At 42.2% G+C, this 25,478-nt stretch overlaps 1 protein-coding gene and 1 long non-coding RNA gene across 3 annotated transcripts in view; one reads left to right on the top strand and one right to left on the bottom strand.

Moving 5' to 3' along the window:
• The window catches only part of ebf1a (EBF transcription factor 1a), a 78,300-nt gene extending 64,262 nt beyond the window's left edge, over nt 1–14,038 (top strand). The window contains exons 12-16 of one of the 2 annotated variants that reach the window (XM_088009724.1): nt 1,986–2,051; nt 4,096–4,258; nt 5,462–5,641; nt 9,318–9,515; nt 11,046–14,038. In XM_088009724.1, the coding sequence (XP_087865850.1) occupies nt 1,986–2,051; nt 4,096–4,258; nt 5,462–5,641; nt 9,318–9,515; nt 11,046–11,077 (639 nt within the window). In that variant the 3' untranslated portion in view covers nt 11,078–14,038. Of the gene's footprint in view, nt 1–1,985; nt 2,052–4,095; nt 4,259–5,461; nt 5,642–9,317; nt 9,516–9,704 lie in introns of both variants that reach the window. The other variant, XM_088009725.1, reaches the window with a different exon arrangement.
• A 912-nt stretch (nt 14,039–14,950) lies between these two features.
• On the bottom strand, nt 14,951–15,553 carry LOC148157134 (uncharacterized). The gene is made up of 2 exons (XR_015764374.1): nt 15,470–15,553; nt 14,951–15,065 (listed from the first exon to the last, which is right to left on the bottom strand). It is a non-coding gene; the product is annotated as an uncharacterized LOC148157134 (long non-coding RNA).
• Nucleotides 15,554–25,478: the final 9,925 nt, after the last annotated feature.

The raw sequence follows: 25,478 nt of genomic DNA, 5'->3' as shown, positions 1-25,478 counted from the left end.
TGTGAGAGCGACTAGGTAGCTGGACTGCATGGAGTTCAGCAGAAGCTGTGGGCGTCTGGGTGTTGCTAATGAGTGACCGGCCCTCCAGACGGGGGCCAGGCTCTGCTCTGGATCAGGTTCCCCTTCCTGTTGACGTCTCTGTGGGCCTGACTTTACGGGAAGAGACCCTTGCGCCCAGGAAATGGTCTCCCCTTACAGCGGCAGAGCTAACCACATTTATCTGTTTATCAGAACGACTCTGGAGCTCGGCCTAATCGCGTTTAGCCACTGGACAGATCCCCGGCTAACGAGAGGCTGATGGGCACAGACGGGGCGCAGGACCACGAGAGAGTGATTAATAGAAGAGGGAGACGAAAGAAAGTAGTTTGGAGACACAGGTGGGGAAGGGAGGGCGCGGGGGGGACGTGGGGGGGGTGAATGCGCAGACGTTAAGTGACCGAGCGCTCACGTGTCCTCCCGGAACACTGTTAACACTCCAGCTGCAGATCTGGTTGGGTCCTAATGCCTCACACTTCCCTCATTTCCCCCCTCTTCTTCCCCTCTGCCTCATCCCTCTCTTTCCCCTCCATCCGTCCATCTACCTATCTAGCAATCCCTGGGAGGCGTGTGGCGTGGAGGAAAAGCAGAGAGAAAGGAAAGGCGAAGAGCGGCGCATACATACTAAAGAACCACTTACCTTCCTAGGGCCTCTACATCTCTCAATCACCTGAAGCAGGCCTCCTCTCTGGTCTCCCCCTCCTCCCCCTCCCCGCCTCCCCCCCCAAGATAGTGCTAGTAATGGGAGGTTAACACAGAGGCAGCGCTCCCATTATTGAGTGAATTTAGCACCTCGGACAGCGCTCTACAATCTTTATTGCTTTGCTGACCCTCTCGTCATGTCTCGGGCGTGCTCGACAGCTTCCACATGTGTGCGGCTGCGCGTATGCGTGTGTGTGTGCGTGTGTGTGTGTGGGGGGGAGTGGTGGGTGGAGGGGAGGGGGAGTTTGATATGAGGTCTGATTGAAAGGCGGTGTGTCACGGAACAGAGAGCACACATGCTTCGGGGCTTGTTCACAGCGAGGGATACACTCAGGAGAGTATAACGCACAGCGTGTGTGTGGAAAAGAAAGAGGGAGAGAAAGAAACTAGAGGGAGGCGGGGAGGGCGGGGGCTGCAATTTTCTGGTTGTCGCACCTCCAGCATATATCCTGGCCCCGGCACATTAACTTTTAAAAAGGGTTTTGTAGGGCTGTAGGTGTCTCCATCACATGCACACACATATATAACGACTGCCTGGAGTCACACACTCATCCACTCAGGGAGGGGAAAGGAATAGAGACGGAGAGAAGAGAGAGGGGGTCGGCGGCGGCGGCGGTGGTGGGGGGGGAGCGGTAACACTGCGTTAGGATAAATGTTTGATGTGGGAAATTCCGCTCGGCGGTTTTCACCTGAGCAATGATGTTCTACATTTATCACACAAAGTGGATGTGGGGGCCATTCACTCGGATCATTACCGGGGTTAATACAGGCCAGGAGACGAGAGTGTTGCCACTGACTGGGGGTGGTTGTGTAGCCGTCAACCTGATGATATGTTGTGTTAAATGAAATTGATGCGTGATCATGCGCACCGGAGTCACGATCCATCAGTGACAAGAAATAAAAAAGAAAAAAAGGAGGGAAGTAGATGCAGAAGATGGTTGACTGATAGAGAGATATAGGCTCATGTTTTATTCACTGATAACAGTATCTTCCCTCTCCTCTCCCAAACTGCCCTGGCTGGTAACAAAGTGCTGGGATAGGCCCATTTCTCTTCCTCACCCTGCCTCTGTCTGCTTCTTCCCCCCCTCCTCTCTTTGCCACTCTCTGTTCTGCATTCACAGCATAATGTAAGAAGTGAAACGTAATAAAAGTGACTGAACTCTTTGAGCCGTCACGCTCCTGATCAATCCCCTTCCCCTCTCTCTCTCTCTGTTTCTCTCTGTCTCTCTCTATTTGTTTGCATGTAGGAGGTGATTTTAAAGAGAGCCGCCGACCTGGTGGAGGCCTTGTACGGGATGCCTCACAATAACCAGGTGACACAACCACACTTACACAAAAACACAAGAATCTCACGATAACCTAAAGGAGGCGTGTCGTGGTTTCATGGCATTCTTTTATTTATGCATAAAATTGAAATACAATATGATCTAATTACTTTTAGCATAAAAGTGGATGGTGCTCGTTCAGCTTCCTTGACATGACTTCCCATCTTTTCCGCAACTGTAAATATTTCCTGATAGGCTCGTTTGTTTGTCTTGGAAGCATGGAAAGGTTTGGTTGCCTTCCGCAGCCAGCTGAGTGAAAGTGGGGGGAAAGGCAGCGCTGCGTTACTCTTTACTCCATACAGCCAAAGAAAATGCCGGTCCCTTCCTCACTTTAATGGTTCATTAAAAGAACCTTAAACTGCAGGAATGTTGATTTTCACACAGTTTCTCTTGTTTAATTTCCTGTGAATCAGATGCCAAAGAAAGTTTCGAAGAGATTTAGGGTTAGCAGAGAGAAATGCTAACCCACTCCTCCCCTCCCCCACTTGTTTCTTTACTCTCTCTGATGGAGAGTCATGGCCTGGACTACTAAGAGTGAACGACTTGCCACTCCAATGCTATAAAGCAGACAACTGCAGGCTAGTTACCTACACATATATCCTGACTAAACTACCAACTACCATTTTCTACGCAGCTGGAAGGCAGATTGTTCTCCACACCAAACACTTTAGTGGATTTTTCCACTGGAGTGGAAAATATGCACTGACTTATTTTTGCTTAAGTCAGCGCATAGAAAACAAAGAGTGAAAGAAATATTGTAGGTATTGGCATTAGACCTGTAATGCCAATACCAGAAATAGAAATTGTTGTTGCTTTGCATTTTCAATAATTCCAAAGAGCTTCTTCTGCCCTCCGTCTTCATCTGGAAACATCTGCAGCTACGAGGCAAACAAGGGAGGTCAGCTGCCTATATCATAGACCGTAGCTTGTATCATGTGAGGTGAGAATGGGGGAGAATGGATGCTAATTATGGAAGAGTAGATGGCTGTGTTTTGCGTTAATGCTGTGATATAGTGAGATTGTTATCGTACTGTGATAACAAGACTGGTGTCTCACGCTAGATGTGGTGCAAATGGGAGTATCTCATCTCTTTTATCACAGACTAGGAGAAAAGCTGAAGAAGTAAAGTGAAAACTAACTTTAGATGGTAGACAGGAGTGATGAAATATGAACTTTACAAAACTGTGAGGAAAAGTCATGTTTTTTGTTGCTTTTAAGAAAGACAAATTATTGCGCTAATATAATGAAATTGTGAAAAGGTTGTCTTTTTTTTGTTTGTTTGTTTTGATACTTTGAAAATCCCATGCCGTATGAGGGCTCCATAAAAACGATCTGATCTTTTGCTGATTTAAAATGCATGTACAGAAACGGACAGCAGATTCCATATTGTCGTAAAGGACCGTTAAATATGAACAAGAATCAAGCTAAAATACAAAAGCATGTGGCAAAAACTAGATATGATGTTGCAGCTTCGCTTGGATTTGTGGGAAAACATTTGAAGCTGTTGCCAATTTGAAACTCAGAAAGCTCAGAGAAACTCAAGAGCTAATGACAGTAAAATCACAACGAGCCTAAACAAATAACATTGAATATTAATGAACAAAAGACTTCTGGAAGAATTTCCATTGGTCAAATAAAACTAATGTTGATGTATGACTGACGGTTCTGTGATTAGAGAAGTAGAAACTCAAAATATCAGCACAAATATCCCTTATTAGCCTTTAAGCACGGTGATGAATGTGTGATGATTTGGGTTTATTTCGCTGTATACCAAAGTATTCTAAAGTCAAAAGTGAAGTTTGTGGGTTTTTTGAAATAGATGATGTGTGATTTATTTATTTATTTTTTTACATTTGAGGTTAGATTAAAAACATTTTACAAACTGGCAAAAACTGATTCATTTCTATTACGCGCTGAGATTTAAGACTCTATAATTAAAAGAAGGCGCACTTTCCAATTACCACTGTAATAATTGTCTAATTCCTTTCCTATTAGTAACCAGAGCTGGTTTGTTTTTCTTCCTGCTGGTTAGGAGATGATTCTAAAACGAGCAGCGGACATCGCAGAGGCCCTCTACACGACAGTGCCGCGGGGGCACAACCAGCTCGCCAGTCTGGGCAGCAGCTCCGTTCACGCCGGCATGATGGCCGTAAACTCCTTCACCGGGTCGGAGGTGGCACAAACGGCCAATCAGGGTGAGCGGAGCGCAGCGAGAAATGGTTAAAGCCCGACACGGAGGGAAAAGTGACAGGAGTCTAATTTATTTTCCTCTTTCTGAGGCGGATAGTAAAAATGAGTAGTGCAATGGAAATTTTATTTTTCATGTGGGAAATATAGCGGGGGGTTGATTTAAGAGCGTGGAGCATCGAAGAAAACCTTTAAAATGCGGGACAGGAGAAGGAGAGCGGGGATGGCGGGCGGCAGTGGGAACGACGGGGTGGGGAGGGGGGACTTGAAAGGAGCAAAGGATGGCTGTGAAAGAGTGAGGAATGGAGAAAAAGAGAGTCATGGATGGAGTACGATAGAGAAAAATGAGTGGGCCCTTAGGGTGTGTATATCAGACTGGGGTCGGCCCTTGTCTGACAGAGAGAGATGTGGGTGCAGTCAGTGGTGATTCATCACGTGTATCAGGGGAGCGAGAGGAGAGCGGATGGACCTGCCTCTGGATCGCGTCTCAATAATTCCAAAGAGCTTCTTCTGCCCTCCGTCTTCATCTGGAAACATCTGCAGCTACGAGGCAAACAAGGGAGGTCAGCTGCCTATATCATAGACCGTAGCTTGTATCATGTGAGGTGAGAATGGGGGAGAATGGATGCTAATTATGGAAGAGTAGTGCGCTGGAGAAAAAAAAAAAAAAGACAACGGTAATAAAAGAGAAAAAAGAAAAATACTTTCACTTCCAGCTGTTTTTCCTCCGGCGTCAGCACGTTGAGCCTGAGAAGTCTATTTATCGTCTTCCTTACTACACTGTCCACCTTGTCCTCACTCCTTCAAGAGAAGGAGCTCTCCAACCTATCAGAAATACAGGCTTCATTCTTTATAAATTACAGCAAGGCTGTGGAAGCACTTTAGTGTTAATTGCCTTGTCAATGCATCTAAAACTGGAGGGGAGCCAGCAGGGTTAAAGGCCTCTTGTTTCAGTTGTCGGATCTCTAATATCATTCTTCTTCCACTCTGTTCATTGCTTTCGTGCTTTGCCATATGTTGTGTAAGAGTTTTTTTCTTTTTTTTTTTTTTTTAAGAAATCTTGTTGGCTCATATTGCTGCATCCATCAGTCTTGTACGGAGTTGAGAACTTGGCAGGCTTGCATGAAATCTTTCTCTATTTTCCCTCCATCTGCTTTACCATCTAACACAAATCTTTCTGTCTTTCCTTTTTTTTTTCTCCCTGTCCATAGGTTTCAGTAGAAGTACAAGCAGTGTGTCCCCTCATGGTTATGTCCCCAGCTCCACTCCTCAGCAGGGCAGCTACAGCTCTGTCTCCACTAGCATGAATGGCTACGCTAATTCTGGCATGGCAACCCTGGGCACTTCACCCAACTTCCTCAATGGATCAGCAGGCAACTCGCCCTATGCTAGTGAGTAAATGCATCACATCTTTCAATCTACAGAGGTGGGAGAAGACTGACCTCCCCCCCCAAAAAAAAGATTATTGAGGCATAAACTTCAGTAATTATTTTTAAAAATGAAAATAAACCATCCTGGTCATGATTAGACTGCTAACTAGTTAAGTCTCGGTGAAAATGTCATAGGTAAAAAAAAAATCCTGGATAAGCCCCCAGATCTGTAGCAAAAACAAACAAAAAAACCTGCAATATAAAAAATATATAAAGATAAGAAAAGAAAAGGAGCAAAAGAAAAGGAAAGAAACAAGAATCCAAAATGGTTGTCTGGTTCAAATCCAAACCCGACTCCCAAAATTGTTGTGGCAGAAAGATTAGCATTGAGATGGGAAAACAAATCTCGTATTTTAGTATGACATAAACAGAAGAGAAACTGAAGAAAAATTAAGAGTGACCATGTTTGTACAGCTACTTATAGGCCTCTGGACTCCCAAAATTGTTGCGCAAGAAGCTTCAGTAATGCAACGGAAAGACAAACTTGCCCGATTTTAAGTATTTACTAAAGAAAGCAGTGAAGAGAAAAAAAATATTTCCATATCCAGCATGACCTTCTGCCCCCTTTTAATTCTCAATCATTTCCACTTCTTATTAAAAATTAAGAATCAAGATGTTATTATTATTATTCTCATTGTGGTTTCTACCCAATCAGTCATTTCCAATGTAACAGAATACGTTTTTGAGACAGACTGAGAAACAAAAGTGAGATCAAGAGTTGACTCTGAAGTATTACAGTTCAGCTGGGTCATCTGTTTCTTTAAGGGCAGAGTCAAACACAAATCCCTGCTTTATTGGCCAGGAGAGCATATCACCTAGCACCCCCCTTCCAAATACACACACACACATATATCCGGCCCACTTCTGTGCACACACTTTCACCCCCTACATTAAAGACCCTTGATTAAATCAATAAACTAATTGCTAGAGAAGCAATTCCATTTCAGCTCTTTGATTCCTGAGTGTTAACAAGTATTTTAACAGGCTCATCGGCCCCACACAGACACTTTCAATCAATGGCCCCTCGGCCTGCCTTTGTAGGTCCAATTTTCATTAATTGATTAGTTAGGCCCCTTCATAAATGGATTATGACTTTATTGCAAAGGATTTGTCAGGAAGAGCCATAAAAGCTAAGTGTTGGATAATAACAACAATAAAAGCAGACGCAGGATTCAGAGGGCAGGTGAAATACGACTCAGCTGATTGTAAAGTCACTGAGGGGGAAAATGCTCTTAGTGTATTAGCAGACAAAAGACAAACCTGGCAGAAATGAATGGATGGGGCAGGTAGAGGCGGTATTTTTTATTTGTTGCTCATTTTTGCGCATTCTTGTAAATACAACTGAAGGCTTCAGTTTAATTCCAGTTTCACGAACGTTTTTGAAGCTTTGTTCAAAACTGCTCTGCTGTTGAATCTAATATCTTTCTACCATTAAACCTACACGACTACATGAAGCCCTGAGATATTCGAGTTCCTAATGGCTCCTGTTTTACCAATAAAAATATATGTTACATTATTTTTAAACTTTAAATGGATGATTTTTTTTAAGTCAGTGTTTATGTTTAAAGAGGTCTGAATCATTGGTTTAAACCAGCCGCAGTGAAGGTATCACTGCTAATTTTGGCTAACTTGCAGCTGATAAAATGCGCTCTGATCAATAACATAGCAGCTTATTTCCATTGATGACCTATATTCAGAAACATTGGACACTTTGTATGAATGACAGCTCATTAATTTGCATAATAAACTACATGATCTATAAAGTGATTTTCTTATTTTAAAAGCTGTTAATAAATTTCTCGCCAAATGAAATATTTGCTATTGCTAATTATTTAAGAACTTCATAGCAGCATTGCCATCTTAGGCACTTTGATGTGATAATTAAAACCCTTCAAGCGACACATTTTCAAAAGAACGAGTGACAAAGCCAGCAATGTTTTCTGACGTAAAAGCACCTGTCATTTTTTTTTCTCTCTGCTCATTGAACATGATGCCGAAGCACTCACAGGCAGTCCAGTCTTCACACGGCAGTCCCTCCTAGCTGCAGTCAGAGCTCCACCATCGAGCTTGAAATGAATCACTCGTACATGACACCTCTACTGGAGGATCAGTCAGAAAAAGAAAAACATTTCTAAAACCAAAATCTAAACAACTCACCAAATCTTTTTGGTCATCTTTACCAGTCCCCACTCCAGATTAAGGAGCAAAGTTTGATTTGTGAAATTAAAAATGAAACCAAATACACAGATGAAGGCTTATTCATGTTTCTAAATATATTTAGGATGGTTTATGTTGTTTTCTGTGTAGTTATTTTTTGAGGTTTTCTGTATTTAGTCCTGTTCCTGTCCTGTTGATTGCTTCCCAGCTGTGTCTAGTTTTCCTGATTACCCTTCCCGTGTATTTAAGTCCACCTGTGTCTCTTGTCGGGTCCTCGTCTGAAGTCAGTTCTGTCGTACGTCTTACGTTCTCTGGTCTCCAGTTGTACTGAATAGTCCTGGTTAGCATTCAGCTCTCGTTTTCAGTCCTCATTGTATCAGTTGCTACCGGTAATTAGCTGTGTGCTAAACCCTCTGCTGTGCTGCCTGATCTGGACCTTTTTGAGCCACATTTACCATTAAATTAATCATCATCTTCATCACAACCTGGGTCTCTGCGTTCATCCTCACCACCTCTCACTCACCAATTCATGACAGTTTATGCATTTTTTGGCCACACCACAATGTTATTCCACTCTCCTATTGTTTTCATTACAATTATGTAATACTGCAAGTGATGTCAACTTGTGTTTTTTGGATCTCCGTTTATTTTTCTTAAGAGATAGCAAGATGCTTTATAACAGATAATAAAAAAAATAGCTAGTAAGCAGAATAAAAAATTGGTTTTATAATGTGGTTACATTAACAAAACCAACCACTACATTATTAAAGTTAAGACATTCAACAAATGTGAATGTTGGAGGGGAAAAAAACAAAACATATGTGTTTAGATGTGTTGTCCTTATGCAAATCCCAACATTTAATTAAAACTTTTCAACCAGAAATGTTGCGACGGCCACCGGGGCAGAACTTAACCCAAACAAAGCAAGTATAACTCTGCTCCAACTGCGGTGAAGATACCAAATGTCTCAATCGATCTATTTTTCCAGTGAGCAGATGCTATTCTCTTGTATTTTGTAATTGCTGAAACCAAACTGACTCTTGGATTTGGGTGGAAATCTTCTGGATTAAACATGATATTAAAGTGAACGGCTCCAAAAACATTACGGAGAAGTTAAGGAGATGCCAACCTTTGAGCCCCGGCTGAGTCACCAAAACAGACTGATTAGAAGAGAAGGAAGGGAGCTCTAGGTTGTTTGCTTTCGCGTTTACCACAAACGTCCCATTACCCAAGTAACTGCACAGTAAAATACAAGGCTGGTAAAAACAATCTGAGTCAGTTGATCTGAGTTCAAAACGTTATCCCTCCTGCCATCATCCATTGACCAGTCCCTTTCTGTTCATCCCGTTTGCCTGTCCTCTGCCCTCGGCCTTCTCTCTAACCCCCCCGTTTCTGTCTTCAACTCTGTCTGCTCTTCCCTGCCCTTCTCCCTCTACGGTCCCACATAAACACGCCTTCCTGCCCGTTTCTCCTCTCTCAGTCGTCCCATCCAGCCCGACCATGGCGTCCTCAACCAGCCTGGCGTCCAACTGCAGCAGCTCCTCCGGCATCTTCTCCTTCTCTCCGGCCAACATGGTCTCCGCCGCCGTCAAGCAGAAGAGCGCCTTCGCCCCCGTCGTTCGGCCCCAGAACTCACCTCCTCCCACCTGCACCAGCGCTAATGCTAACAGCCTGCAAGGTGAGCTGACAAGCGAAGCCATTAGCAAGAGAGGAACTGCCTTTTTACTTTTACTGTACATCTCTAATAACAGGTTCTCACTTTTACTTACACTTCTTCATCTTATCCTCCCTTTCTTTCTCCTCTTTACCCTTTGATGTCCCTCTCTTTGCCTTTCTTGCATCCTCCTACTATTCCTCCCCTCTTTAGATCAGTCTTTTGTGGATTCTAGCAAGTACTCATCAGCCAGCTCTCTGCAGGGCCTGGCCTTCTCCTGAAGTATGTTATTCTTCTATTTCGTTTCTTCCTCTCCATATTTTTTTTGTATTCTACATTCTTACATTTCTGGTCAGAAGCTTACATCTTCTCATTTCTTGAGCTTGGGGCTTTTAATGATGACGTATGCCATTTATGCAGATGATGAGTGTGTGTAAATTTCTGACCGGAACCGTTTCAGGTGGTCATTTGCAACATGTCACACGGCCTTTATTTGTTTTTTTTTGTCCTTGCTTTTGTTTTTGTAAGTCTTGATTTGTCAGTGTGACTGTGCCACACCATATGTGTTGTATTTCCTGTTTTTGCTTCCTGCTTCCTGCCTGTGCCCCCAGCGGGTGTCTCTCTGGGGAGGGGCAGGGGAGAGTGTTGAGGTTGTAATGCCACTGCAGGTCATTCTGTTCTCCCATTTCCACTGAAGCCAGCACACTCACTGTCCATTCGTCTAGGCAGGATGTTGTACAGCGTTGAGATCCTGAAAGAGAGAGAGAGGGAGGTAGAGATGATGGATGGGAATCTTTATCAGAGCCCCAAGCTAAGCACTTCCTCGCTTCCTCTGGCGGCGTTGATGAGCGCTGACCACAGTGACCCGAGACCCAATGGCCACTGCATGCTGATCACACACACACACACACACACGCACACACACACACACACACACAGTTCTGTTAATCCCAACAAGCCAGAGACTCTTATGGAAGAACCAGGGAATTAGTGGATTGAAGGGAGAGAGTGGGGAATCAATACGAAGCCAATATGTTGTATGAAAAATTCCTTGCTGTGATGGCTTCTGTGTGGGGGGGGAATGAGGAAGGGGGAAAGGGAACTCAGAGGAAGGTGTCAGAATCAAACTGATAAACTCAAATATTACTTTTCCTTGAAGTTTAATTTCATCACCTCTGTGGTCACCGTCATGTTTGCGTTGCTCTCCGAAACACAGACTTCTTACACGGTTTAACCGCTAACGATTAGCTGCTAGCAGCTCCGAAGAGCCCGCGAATAGCCGGACTGCGTTGTTGACGTACACCGAGTTAGCGGCTCGGCGGAGAAAGAAATGTTTTCATTCCTTGGCCTGGAAATGAAGAGATAATGAGGACAAAAAAAAGAAAAAAGTCTTTGTTCGCCAGATGCCAGAGCGACTTTCTGTTATGCGACTGTTCTGATGACAGATGAAACCCAGCAATCATGTGACTGACCCCTCTCTCCCTTTCTTCCTCCCTTTACCCCACTTTTCTCCTTGCTTTTTTTTTTTTTTCTTCTCTCTCTCTCGCCAAGCAGCAATCCCTGGGATGATTGTTCCACCCATGTAGAGGATGTGGGAAGCTGGAGATTTTTGGGGAGAGCGTTGAGAGGAAAAGGCACAGTAGCGGAGCCTGGCGAGCCTCTGCTGCTCTCCAGAGCTTCAGTGAAGGAAGCAAAGATAAGACGCTGGACTATAAAACTCAGGCCTTTCCAATGGGATTTCATCGGAATGGGAAGATAAAGAAGATAAAGGGGACATATTGAGCCTTTGTGATGTTTCTTTTTTTAGTTTTTTTGGGTTTTTCACCCCTTTTTTTGGTCGAATTAGTGTAGCATCTCTGACACCATGTCGGATGGAGTGTAAAGAGACTGATCGCTTGCCCACAGTGTGACACTGACCTCATGAAAAGAGCATTTATTTATCTTGATGTTTATGGCTGGAAGCTTTGGGTTTGATTACGGAAACCACACCTCCCATCCCCCCGCCCCCACCACCCACCAACTCCTGCCGTTTTGCGGCCTGCACCGTCCATGAAGTTTTGCAACACAAAACGCAAAGAAAATCGTAGAAGAGAACCAATTCCACCCTCGATATTTGCTGCTAATTCTCTCACAAATCTAAAGAGTTGTCCTTTAAAAATGCCCCCACCCGCCTTCTGTGTTTTATGTTCCCTTCCGCATTTTTGTTTGTTTGTATGAATTTTTGATAAAACTGTGAGGATTGAGCTGTTTGCAATATGCTTTTTCTCTGCTTTATCGTGTGAAGGAAAAGGTGAAGATTTTGCCTTTTGTTTTTTGTTTTTTCTTTTTTGTTCTTTTCGGTTGGAGATGTTAGTAAAGACTTGAAAAGCCGGAGGATGCGCGCGTCCAGCCAGCACTGTTACTGAAGGAGCCTAGCAATTATCAAATTTAACAAAAAAAAAAAGAAAAAAGCGTGATATATTTTTGTATATATTAAATAAAAGTTGACTTTTGTTCCTTTTTAAAAAAAAAAATCTGGCATCTGGTTTCCTTTCGCGATAGCTATAGTTTGGGATGTGAGCATTAAAACGTCTTATGGCAGCTTCTCAGTACAGACAATAGATTTTTTTCTTTTCTGTGTTGTCAATATCTCATCTGCAAAACACGGATTTGGATTCGAAAAAAAGAAAAGGGGGAGTCCTGTAAAATATTCTATAAATAATGTATTTATCCTGTGTATGTACATTGACTTTCACCATCGTTTAGTTGTGTTGTGTACGTTTAATGCAAGTAATTGAACATGTCAGTCTTTTGCTTTGTTACTGTTGTCTCCCACTATTTAAATGTGACTGTTTTAATTGATTTTTTTTTTACTGTTTTTTTTGGTTGTTTTTTTTGCATTGATAAACCTTTTTTTGTTTTTCTCTCATTCAAAACATGCCATTGTCTATTTTTGTATTATTTGTAAGTTAATAAAAACAAAATCTGTTCTTTTTTTTCTTTTTTTTTCCTTATAAAAATGTTTATTGTACGGCAAAAAAGTAGCATCTTTACAGAGTATTTGGTTGAGGTAGATTTTTTTAAGAATATAAACACATTAATATATACTGTAAATCTATATCTTTTTGTTTGAACCTTCGAGGCTTTTAGATGGATACTGTTCTTGATCTGATAATATGCATGGGTTCATCTCTTGAGTGACTGCCGTGTGTGTGTGTGTGTGTGCGCGTGTGTGTGTGTGTGTGTGTGTGTGTGTATGCGTGTGTGTGTGTGTGTGTGTGTGCGCGCGTATGCGTGTGGAAACCAAGAGACTTAAGGAAACGTTTGGTTTATTCTTTTGTTGTGTTCTCTTTCTTCCTCCCTTTGTTCCTTCTTTTATGTTATTTATGCCTGCTTACATCTACTATCTATATACTGTTTTTTTTTTCTGCCACTGTAATCCTTACCAGCAGTCTAGATGCCTTAACAATGCAAACCCTTTTTCTTCGTTCAATCACATGTACAGTTTTCTACCCTTCACCACAACTGCGTGTTGCCACAGAGGAATTCACGAGAACTTTGGGGACAAAGCACAAAACCCGCTCTGTTCGGTGCTGAAGCCAGACTAGAATACAAAGAGCCATAACTCAACGATCTCACACACCCCGATGTACTATAATGCTGCGGCGATGGCATGCTTTGAAACCGGCAGTCGGAGCAGACTGACTCCTCCATGCTTGCTGCACATTAGCGTTGAAAGAAATTGGTTCTTTTTGGGGGATTTTTCCAATTGGGAAACGATTTCGACAGCACGACGGTGTTATATTTTTTTTTCACAACAAAAAGTAGTACTTTTTGAACTTTTAGGCGAGTACTGTCACAGCACAATTTTAATATCTGACCTGCGCCGGCCTCATGGCTAAATCAAAAAGAACGGCAGCACACGAAGGCCCCCCCCCCCACACACACCCGTCAGCCATTTCCGTCGTTTCCTCTTTGTCTCTGCCGTGTGTCTTCAAGCTGTTGCTGGACGAGGAGGGTTTGGGGGGGCGAATGGGGGCTTTTCTCTCTTCGCTTTTCGTTTCTAGGGGCCTGGTTTTGTTAAAGTGACTAGAGAGGATCGTTTTAGCGGCGGCGCCTGCTGACAGACAAGTGTTTTTCAGGCACTTATGTGTTCCTGCGCCCGCCCGGGCCGGGGCGCGTAGGGGAGTTTGGGTTTAGGGGGGATCGGGGTGGGAGTTGGGGTGGTGGCTGGTCTGTTTCAGATAATCTACAGAGGTCTGTTGTCATACAATGGCATCTTTGTAAGCAAAGTTCCATCCTGGACATGAATATCAGTAGTGGGTGACAAAGTTTTGTATTTAGGTAACAAACAAGAACAAAAAACAAAAAAAAGATGCAAACCAAATAGCTGGTGTCTATTTTTTTCCTCTGTTTGTCTTTGACTGCAAATACACTGAACAGCTCTATAATATAAGGGAATAAAAAAAAATCTACTGTATAGATTGTTATTGTTTTTGATGAAAACTGAGCTGTAAGATAACTTTTGGACTCTCACGATGTTAATTAAAGTTACCTCTTGTCTGTGACTCTTGTCAGGTGTCTTTGTTTTTTTTATTTCATAAGACGAGCATTGAGATGTGATTCTGTTTTCAGCCGGCTGCCTTTAGCTTTGATCTAAATCATGTTTCTTTTAGGAATGAAAATTGTAACAAATTGAGCCTTATTCCATTCAAGATCAAACTTTTCTTCTGAAGCATTCTTTGTCATTTTTGTTTTGTGAGAAGTTCCTGCGAAACATTTCAGGAAATGGGTCAGAATGTTATAGAAACCATTAATACGTTAGACCCCTCATGGGGCGGGGCGGTCCGTTGCTGCGATACGTCACAGCGTCCGCCATATTGAATGTGGAATATGTCCCAGTAAGCTAATACAAGTAAAAGGACCGAATTTCACAAAGTGCCGTTCTACAAAGTATTTTAAATGAATACCTATCATTGACATATTTTCTCACACACATTAATATTTTTGGCAATCAAAAGAAATGACTAAAGACAGAGTTTCTAACTTTTGATGTGATTATTTAATTGTTTTGGGGGCATTTCTGAATAAAGAGCACAATGTTTTTATTTGATAGAAGTTATTCTGACCATTTTTATGACATTGATGAACAGACACACTTTTACACTGTTTAATTAAAGAACATATTTACATAATTCCATAATTTAATTTAACATTTCAAGACAAATTATTTTCTTGTATTTATTTTTTATACATTATTGAGAAATGACTTTTGATTTATAAATCAGTCATTGCCAAACATTAAACTACATATTTTTCTTACTTTTTTCCAGAGAAAAATATTTATTACAGTATGTCAACTCTGCTATTGACAGCAAAGAGTGAAAATAATTATAAGAGTAAATTATTCTTATTTCATTACATAAGCTACATTAATACACTAATACTTCAGATTGAGATATTCAAAAATACACAAAAAGTTAAAGAATAAAACATTTATTTATTATACTGGGAACACTGGTCACAGGCAGGGCTTCAGTCTGCTGGTCACACTGGGAGAACTCCAATGACTTCTGAGACGTCCTGGTTCACAGGCTAAAGCCAAGGATAAAAGAGAAATTATCCAAAAGTGAAATAGAAAATACATATATGTTTCCTTCACATTCAGTAAAAGACATTTTCAGCATGTTGGGCTCTGACTCGTAGCATCTTTATAGCTAAATACCGACACGGTGAAGCTGAGCTGGAAACAGACTGAAGAACAGCAGCTCCAGCTCTGCTCCTGACTGATCTTTCCTCACTAAATCCCCTGGTTTTTAACGAACTTCTCCTCTAAAAGCGGTTTCTCATCACCTCTCTCATTAGAAAACAGTATGAAAACGTTAGCTGCTGTAATCAGCGAATGCTTTGGGCCAATTAAGCTATAGGAAATATTTCTCGGTTGTTTAGAAGCGATTTTCTGGCTGCAAAGTCAAGTAATTCTGATCTTTCATCCTTACCTGTGAAAGGTAATGCCAATGAATCCAGTTTGTTTCGTAAAACGGTTGAAATAAGTCCACACAGCACATGACTTAAGGAGCTCCATTCGCCCTGCTGCCACATAGAAGATGGCGGACGCTGTTACAGCGCTCCATGAGGGGTCTACGTATATGATGTCTATGATAGAAACTACGTCATTTCATACGGAAATGTTAGGTGGCTAATGAAATGCCTGTAACATAAATAAAAAAAGAGAGGAGTTTTCGCTTAACGCTTGCTGTTTGGTCAGAGTTTTAGTTATCAACTCATTTTAAGTATGTACAAAAAATTCTATAAATCACTCCACTTGACCTAGACCGATTTCTTCGTAACTCATAAAATACTGTGTTGGGGAAAAAATAAAAAAAATAACTAAGTGGTTTCAGGGTCCTAAATGACCATTTAACAATAATGACTTTAAAGTTGAACTCGTGTTTATTATTTACCTGCATGTAGCAAAATCTCTGAGCCCTTTGTGAGAACAGCTCACGGGATTTCAGATGTTTCAGAAACAAGACGGAGATGCACTGAAGTGGTTTTTGAAGAGAACCAGGCTGGACAGTAATGGCCCGATTTGATTTTCAGTTACCAGTTATGTAACTTAAAACGGCTGCATCATTCACCACAAATGCACATACTGCACATCTCTAAGCATACCAGTCAGACCGGCAGCTCCGTCTACACACCATATTTCCAGGCAGCACTTGAGAGCAGTTTCTATGTCAATTTCCTTGTTTTAATGTGTTCGGTCTTGGTTGCTTTGAGGTGGGACTGGTTCCTGTGGCGTGTCAGTGGCAGGTTTGCTCTTCAAGCAGCAGAAAATGCAACATTCCCCATGACTTTGTTGAATTAACTGCACATCGGTCCATATCTGATTTAGGCAACCAACTAGGTGAGCCGCAGCGACTCTGGCAACACAAAAATGACGAGAGAACAGAAGAACAGAGAGGAATAAAGCAAAAAAAAAAGTAGCGTGGAACCAGGGAGACAACAAGGGAGGAAAAAGTAAGTAACAATGGTGATAGTAAAACAGCTTAACTAAATAAATGATAATAAATAACAAGACTCAAAGTGAATGTCTAGTGGGTTCACAGCCACACTGGAAGCAAATGTGATATTTTTTTAGTTGCTATATGCACTAAGAATGCAACTATGCAAACGTGTGACTGTGGCAGACACGGACAAAAGCAACTGCAATCTAAAACTTAGTACCCGATTTATTTGCGCAAAGTCACAAAGTTAATTGCTCTGTTTTTGCACTTTCTCCACATTAGCTTCCATAATAGCTCCGAGATTGTTTGGCTGCGTGATCGGCGATATGATCTGCCTGTCCGGGTCTCGGCTGTTGTTTTGACTAGAACAGATGAAATACTTCGGCGTCCATGTTGAAAAATCTGTTCAAAATGTTCCCGTCAACGTAGCGTTCGCAAAAGCCAACAAATCGCTTTAAAACGCGCTTCATTTTCTCAATCCCAGCTGCATGTGCTCAACATCTACTGTCAGTCATTCCAACCCTGTGTGAAATCAAACATCACCCAGATGTTTACGATTTGAAAGTAACAGTTTGTTTTTGGTGCGTTTATAGGATTTGAAGTTATACTTTGCAGTTGTTGAGATGAAAATGTCCCTCTGTCTGCTTTGAAGATGTATGAAAGTTTACTAAAGTAAAGATGCACTCTGAAAATAAAACATAGATGAGTAAAGATGTGTGGAGTTTGGCTGCAAAAATCCACAAAAGGTCTGAAGCTCTGAAAAGAAAAGCTGCACTGAAGAACAAACCGATAATTCTGCTTGGTGTGTATTTAGCTTGATGACATCACACAAGAATTAGCTAACTCCATGGAGCTAAAGCTATGGAGGATAAGCAACTTGACAGACTGTGAAGGATTTACAACAAAGTGGCGAAACAAATGGAAAAACTGACCATTTATAGGGATCTTACTATATCCGAAGTCACCTTAATGGATTTTATAGGTGGTAGATTTTTGTTTTTTAAGCTCTTAGGTGAATCCTTTCCTTTTTAAATAAAACTGTCTTGTGCAAACAGCTGACAGGCAGCCAAAGAGGATGAGAGTTGGGGAAACGGGTAATTCCACAGGTCAGAAACAGGGCTGCGCCCCACCCAGCCCCCTCTGCCAGCCTGCTCTCTCTAATGAATCTAATTCATTAATGCATTACTGATGGCATGGTGAACATGGTTAGCCTGACAAGTTTCCTCCTAAACATATTAGTTAATGATGATTCCAAGGTTATTAATTGCAGAGGCACCAGCCCACCATAATTGAGTCATCATTTGCATACCCGGTCATCAGCAGAAAATTAATTTCTTTTTTATTTTTTGCATATCTAATTTAGGAGGCCGCGATTGGATTAGGTCGTGAAAATTGCGGCGACCGGGATTCTGCTGACCTCAAAGTATTCCAGGGTCTTCACGGTAACCGGAGATTTCCGTAATGCCAAAAGTAAAGGGGGAGGAGGAGGAATTGGAGGGGGGAAGAGGAGAGAGCGAGAGGACCTGATGAAGTAAAGATTCGCATAAACACACAAGGAGGGATTGTTTGTGTTCGCCTACTTAATTGCCCAAAGGTTTATAGCTGCAGAGGGCTCTCTTCCCACTACATCTAATAACAGAGTTAATAGTTTGCTGACAAACTGTAAAGTGGTAGGTAGAGTGCATGATTTTCTAGCAGTAAGAGGAAGATTATTGAATTATGGAGTTTACACACTTAGTCCTCAGGAAAATGAGTTCTATGGGCCTAATGTTTCTGATTAGCGAACCCAAGCATCGATGCGGAGTTGCACCGAGCAGCTCCAGGGATTCAGCTTCGCCTCCCCCCAAATGCTGAGCAGCACACGCACATTCAAACTCGCGCTCATAAATCATAAATACACCCTGACAAAAGGTGAAGTCATTTTTTTTCCTTTGTTTTTTTTTTTTTTGCTCTTTCTTTCCGGCTGGTTTTCAGGCTCGGATAGACTGGTCAGTGTGGGAGGAGGACAATGGGAGTGGGAGGCCGAGGGCAGCGGCGCAGCCAGCAGACCTCGGCACTCCGGGGACCTAGCATTAAAAGGCACCATTCCTGCAGAGGGGCCCCCCGACACATCAAGAGGGGTGCTGTTCAGGAGCCGGGAGAGTGCTACTAGTATCCTAATGAAATATATTAATGCATATATTCCTCATGCTCCTACTCCGCCTCCTTTCTCCTCTCCTCATTCTCTTCTCCGCATGGACACATGAGGGGAGGAAGAGCGGAGAAGCGCATTTGAAAGAAAAACAGGAGTCCCCATGGGGATCCCGCATACAGAAAAGAAAGGAAAGAAATGGAAAGGAGAGAGGAGTGGGTGTGAGGGGGGCGACGGAGGGGGGCGGGGGGCGGTGGGTGTTCAGAAAGAGGTAGACCTAGACAGTGAGCAAAACACAAGGACTGCTGGAATGAATATTAATAGTGCTGTGAGTTGGAAAATAGTCACATTGGACATTATAGATAGATGTAGGCTGGCAATGAGAAGCAGGTTGCATTCCTGGCCGAACTGTGTGTGTTAAGCAAGCATGTAGAACACTTATCTTTATTGTTTTACTGAAATGAAAAAAGATAAGCTGTTTGCCCTCCCCTCTTCCTTCTTGTCTCTCCACTTCCGTCCTTCCATCTGCTGATGATATGGCGGTGGCCACATTAGTCCGGCTTTTTGCTTCGTAGATTTATGATAAAACCAAATTTAAAAAGGGCATACGGTGCCTTGTGCCACTTAAACCCTTCCATATTTAGTTATGTTAAATGGTCCGGTGTTATACGTTTCCCAGCCACATAGTGCTGTTTTATAGCGCCATCAGGTTACCTTCAGTTGTTTTAAACATGCTGTATATATCAAAAATATCTTAAAAGAAACTTGACTTTGCAGTTTGATGCTTTGACATTGGCCCGTGTGTCTTTAAGACGCCCCTACTCTTTCCGACGCTCCGCCTTCGGCGAGTCATCGCGGTGATTCCTTAGGAGCGTTGGACTGATGAGCTCAGTTCCACCAGGTGTTTGCTGATTGCTGCTGCCGCTAGTCTGGAGGAGCTGAGAGGGGGAGGTGCACTTTGTGAGGTGGAGGTTCGGCTGGAGGTTGCAGCTCCATTGAGGAGCTTTGTGAAAACAAGCGGCGTTTGTGTGAGAGCAACCGATCAAGCGCCCCCTAATGGTTGCTACGGGAGACTCAAGATTTCCTCAAACATGCATGAAAGAGTCAAAGCACTCCAGGTATGTTTATGATGAGGAAATAACATCCTTACATTATGTCAGTATTACATAATACATCCATCCCCCTTTTAAAAAGCACAAACCTCAGTGTATTTCTTTTTTTTTTTCATGTTATAAATCAATATAAAGTAGTGTAGAACTGTAAACGTTAAGTAAAAGAATATACAGTTTGATTATTCTTTTTGTTTTTCAGCCACCTTTCGTTGTAATTACAGCAGCGAGTCATTTGGAGTACAACCAAAGAGTTTAGCACCAAGAGAAACCAATGCTCTTTTTACTAATCAGATGGAGGTATCAAATTAAACAGGGCTAAATACATCTGCATGACACACGTTTCTCATTTCTTACATGTAAAAATATTGAAAACCTAGACTACAACGACAGGAAATTATTCTTTTCTCACAATAATTCTGCCTCAGTTTGCTGACTAATTTTATAGATAGATAGATAGATAGATAGATAGATAGATAGATAGATAGATAGATAGATAGATAGATAGATAGATAGATAGATGTAAATCACAACAATGTCAAAAGTTCAAAGGGGTGCGGATACCTTTAAAGCCACTGCATATTATTTATTTCATTTATTCCGATATTAATTAGAGGAAGAAGCAGGTAGCGCAGAGAAATGGCCCCTTTTCTATTTATCCACAGTCACAACTGACATTAAACTCGGCGGTAGAGACAGTGCCATATTAATGTCATTCACACTTTGAAGCACCGGCGCTATCTTGTGACGGCGACACGTCCACCCTTCATTTCTCCCTAATGAGGTCACGACAGAGGCCAGCGGTTTCAGCAGGCGCACACACACCTCTGTTTGTCATCTGCGCTCACACGCGCACTCACACACACACACACACACACACCCGATCTCCTGACAAGTGCTGGATTGACGGGGTCGCTGTTGATTGATGCGCCGCGGTTCCTCCACATGTTCTACAGCTCAGTCATTTAATTATGTTTCCCAAGCATCATTAAGTACCATTATATTCTATCATATTCTAATGAGAGAGGGTGCCAGTCACAGGACAAGCTAATTGGTGATTAATGTTGTGTATCAGTGAGAGACAAACGCAAGATTGGCCATTTAATGACACAGCTCTGTATTTAAGTGCTGAATATGGGGAAAAACACAAACAGACGGAGGGGGAAATTGCGGCGACTGGACGAAATCAAAACAGATATTACCTCTTAAAGGACTAATCTCACACACGCACACGCTAACACACGCACACACGTCCTGCATTATTTCCTGAATTGTTCACCCTTTTAGCTACATTACGCACACTTGCACAGAAAATGCTGGAGCCCCTCTCTGGAAACATAACTCACCTGCTCCTCCAGATTAACCACTAACTCAGTATTGATGCACCGCCTCACAGGTACATACACACACACACACACAAACGCGCGCGCACACACACAAACATCCTCATCCAGTATTGACATGCCGCGCGGCTGTAGGTGTTTCCATTTAAGGTCAGTCAATTGCCTTAAGTATGTAATGTTAGGAGGGGGGTCCGTAAACATGTCAAATTAGCAGTAATGAATGAGCAGACACCGGCGACGGAGAGGGGGGGCCGCTGTCAGGGCGCGGCGCTCAGGACAATACATTATCCTGAGTTATCCTAGCCTGCCCTCTTTGTAACACACACATTGACTGAGCAGACACGGGGCGTAAACTAGTGGGACCCATTCAGTAGTCACACACACTGCTTTAATGGGCTGTGGGCCTGATTGGTGTCCAGGAGATGGAAAACTAAGAAAGAAAGAAAAAAAAAAAAAAACTCCTGACAAAGAGTGGACATGATGTTAAATGTAGGAAAGTTTAGAGTTTGAAGGTTTGCAGATTAGGTTGTTTACTTCTGCTTTCCAAAGTCAAAAAAAATCAACTCTCAAGTTGCCGATGAAGGGAATCAACATTCTTGCATCAGACGGCTGTCAAGACAGAATTGCCGCAGGTTATGAGTTCTGATCATCATCCTTATACTCTAATCACAGGAGCAACAAATAAAATCTCTGTCTTGCATTTCTATGATGGAGGACGATATACTGTCTTTAAAAAAAAAAACATTTAAAAATTATGCTACTATGCATTTGACTCTGTAGTATAAACATGTAAGATTTCCAGATAAGGTGGACTGCCACAGATTTTTGGCACATGTTGCAAAATTTCATGGCTTCTGTATCACAACACCATGCTTTGTGTTTAGCATGTATGTGGGCCAATGTAGCATCATTTACACAACTAACTCCAACACAGCATTGAAGACAAAATAGTACCACACAACATTGTGTAGACTTCTTGCGCTGATGACGATTTACTCACTTCAGCATGCTGAAGGCTTGAAACTGAAAGTAAAACTGGGTTTCTGAATAAGTTGACTAAAAAGTTAATGAAATATTTTTTGAACCAGTAGAACAATGTGAGTTATACACTCACGATTGCAGTAAAACAACTCTGTTCAATCCAGGAATGTATCAGAAGCTGCAAACTTTTGAACGCAATAAGTATCCTTCAAAGATGTGACAGAAGACGATAAAATAAATTCCTTTAATTTTCTTACATTTAGACCTGTGTCATATGTCTTTCAGTCCATATTTATTACACCAACATACACATAAGGAGAAGCAAAACTGTTTCAAAGAAGCTTTAGATCTAATTTGACTCATGAGCATTTAACATGTCGTTTCTAAGAACATTAAAGTTCTAATTAAGAAAATGAAAATTCATAAAGGGCAATATTTACCCCACTAAAACTTTAAATGCTAATTTATGTTCTTGTAAAATAATCAACATAAGGAGACACTTGATAATGTTAAGCCTATAAACGTAACTAATTTTATAGTATTGTGTCTTTGTAAAGATGCTAGCTGTTAACAGATTGTTGAATTATTTTAGTCTTAAATTGACCCAAAGGTATTTTATTAGTAGCCACATTGGTCATTGTGCTAAATTAATGAGGTTATCATAATCTATCTGTAGTCAGTGATGCATGGCTTGTTAAATTAAACAAAACCTTTAAGAGGAGAAAACGTGCCTCTGTATCAGAGCTGTCACCGTATGCTCAACCGAAGCAACAGATAAAAAACAGGCAGACGTCATGAGCAAAACGTTACCACGACACTGAGTCTTTTGCATGCACTACGGCAGCTCAAAGTGGACAACATTTATTCAGATGACCTACTCTTGCAGACTCACTTTCACCCCCTGATTATATGACAAAAACTTTTTCATGAGATTCGAGTCCCAGACCTCGAGTCCAAGTCGAGTCTCAAGTTTTTGAAATGCGAGTCCAAATCAATTCTGAAGTTTTTTTTTTTTTTTTCTTTTTTTACTTTGCAACTTCAGGGGAGACCCCAGTCCAAGTGGCAGACTTAAGCTGTCTCAGTTGACAGACAGGGGAAGACGAAGAAATGGAGAGGAGAAATTATGAAAATAGATAAAGAGATAAATAGAGGACTAAGCCAGAGGGAGAAAAAAACAAACTGCGGTATTTATTTTTTTTCTTCTCAGTGTTGAAACAGGAAAAGGACCTCTGGTTTAATAAACCATGAATCCTTTCACAGAGGGTTTGTATGTTATTCTTTGGAGAAACAGATATGTGGGGAGAGACAAGGAAGCGGGGAGCAGCGGGGACGAAGAAAAAAAAAAGAAGAGGAAGAAATCCTCGGCAGCCATATGAATTTCACTCTCCCCTTTCCCCCTCCCCCCCTCAGCCCACTTTCTGGCTGTATGTTAGTTTTGGGTTAGAAGTGTGGGATAAGGGTGGGCTGAAGGGGGCAGAGGGAGGGGTTACACATCCTCCTCAGTCCAGCCGGAGAGAGAAGCAGGAGATATCGCTTCCATCTGTAAACAATTAAATTCTTCTATTCTTCCTTGAGGCATTTGACAGTTTGTGAAAACGGTCCCTGAACATATTTGCTCTGCGGAGAAAATCATCTCCTCACCACAACAAAGCTTGTTATTCAGCATGTGGTCTATACTGCGCTTAAGTGAGGAGAGAGGGAGGAAAAAAAAAAACGTCCACTTGAATTTCTATGCTGCACATTGTGGATATGGTGATAAATAAACATGTACACAAACATGAACCTAGTGTCTGTGTACGTTGTCTCCCTTTTTGCCTCCCGCTCGTCTCAAAACCCTTCCTCCGTCGCCGGCCTCTCCTCCTTCCTGTAACAAAGGTTACATTGATCATGTTTCTAAAAAGGGCCTCTGTGTTTCCACGCGGGCCCGGCCTCTGATATGTTTTTCTTGGCGGGCCGGGACTCCCTCACTTTTGTCATTTCGGCCCGGCATATTTCAACAAATTAGAAACATTAGAAAGCCGAGGATCGCTGCGATGTTTTGGTTTGCTTTCAAAACTCTTACAGTCCCCACAATTATATTTCAAAACACGGCTGAGTTGTTTGACAGCCCGGCGGAATGAAAACCCTTAAAACAACTTTTTCATGAGAAACACATGCTCCCACAATTAGAGCCGCGCGCGTTATGTTAATGTGTGTTTGCGCCGGTCCGCTTGTTGTGCGAAAGGTTACGCGTCGACGGTGTGTGTGTGTGTGTGTGTGTGTGTGTGCGTGCACGCGCGCGCGCGCGACTCTGCATGGCCGCGCGTGCGCGCGCGTCCGTGTAAGGGACAAAGGGACACAGTGCTCCACATAACAGCATTACAGATGGCTGTTGTGAGTGGTTGTGACAGTGAAAGCGAGTGAGTTCCCACTCCATACAGATGTACTCTGAGTGACCTTACAAACACAGTGGAACTAAAACAGGCCCCCTACCTCTCGCTCTCACTCTGGCACACACTGTCAATTCTCACTCAGCCCTTGCGGGGCACTAAAAGTTGTTTCCTGCGCCAGGAATACATCAAGGGCCAGGAATATATAAGCGGCGAGCCGGGGAGATGCATAGCTACGGTCCAGGAAAGCATAACTTGGACTAAGTAAATATTGGACTGAAGGATTAGTAGCTTTTGCCACCTATAAAAGCAAGCCTGGCATGCCAGGCTGACTTAACGACCGCAGGCCCTGACTTTAGCGTAGATTGTTTTACCAAGAATCTGCAGTGGAACAAAGAGGACATTTCAACAAGACGGCTTTATGGAGGAAAAGGGGAAAAATTAGAAATTTGTTCAACAATTACCCCTTTCCGTTCAGTGATTTAAGGACTATTTAAAAGTGATTGGAGCCTGGAGCAGGGGGGTGGGGGGGTTAATTTTTATGTGACATGTCATAGAAAACACAAGCCCACCCTTATTGCCTCCTGTGTAGTTTTTGTACTATTACTATTATTAAATAATATATACATGCACAACTTGAATTAAGGTGCACTTCTGCTAATACCGCTACGATTTACACTCGGAAACTGGAGATCAAATTCCAAAATTCTGAATTGCAAAAGTCAAAGGTTTCTCATATGTCTTCCTCTCAAGCAAAGTGGAAACTTGTGCCTTGGAGAGGGATTTCTGATTATTATTATTTTTTTACATGGGTAACAAACACAGTAGAGCAATATCTTTCTGGTAACAACGAAAGCTAAGAAAAACTTTTTGTCGTCCTTACAAATGGTACGCAGATAAAACTCTGTTTCATAGGCACAGATCTTGGCTTAAAGGCAAACTGCACATCCACTATACAGTTTGTATATATTGCGACATATATAATTTAAAATCTGTGGTTCTTCATCATGTAGAATGCAGAACATGAGCTTCAAGTCTTTTATGACGGAAGCCCTCCTTGCCATC

Source organism: Poecilia mexicana, unplaced genomic scaffold, assembly GCF_051168715.1.
Source record: "Poecilia mexicana isolate PSO_F unplaced genomic scaffold, ASM5116871v1 scaffold_10, whole genome shotgun sequence".
Lineage (NCBI taxonomy): Eukaryota > Metazoa > Chordata > Actinopteri > Cyprinodontiformes > Poeciliidae > Poecilia > Poecilia mexicana.
The sequence above is the reverse complement of the archived record's forward strand: the minus strand, read 5'-3'. Positions and strand labels throughout refer to the sequence as shown.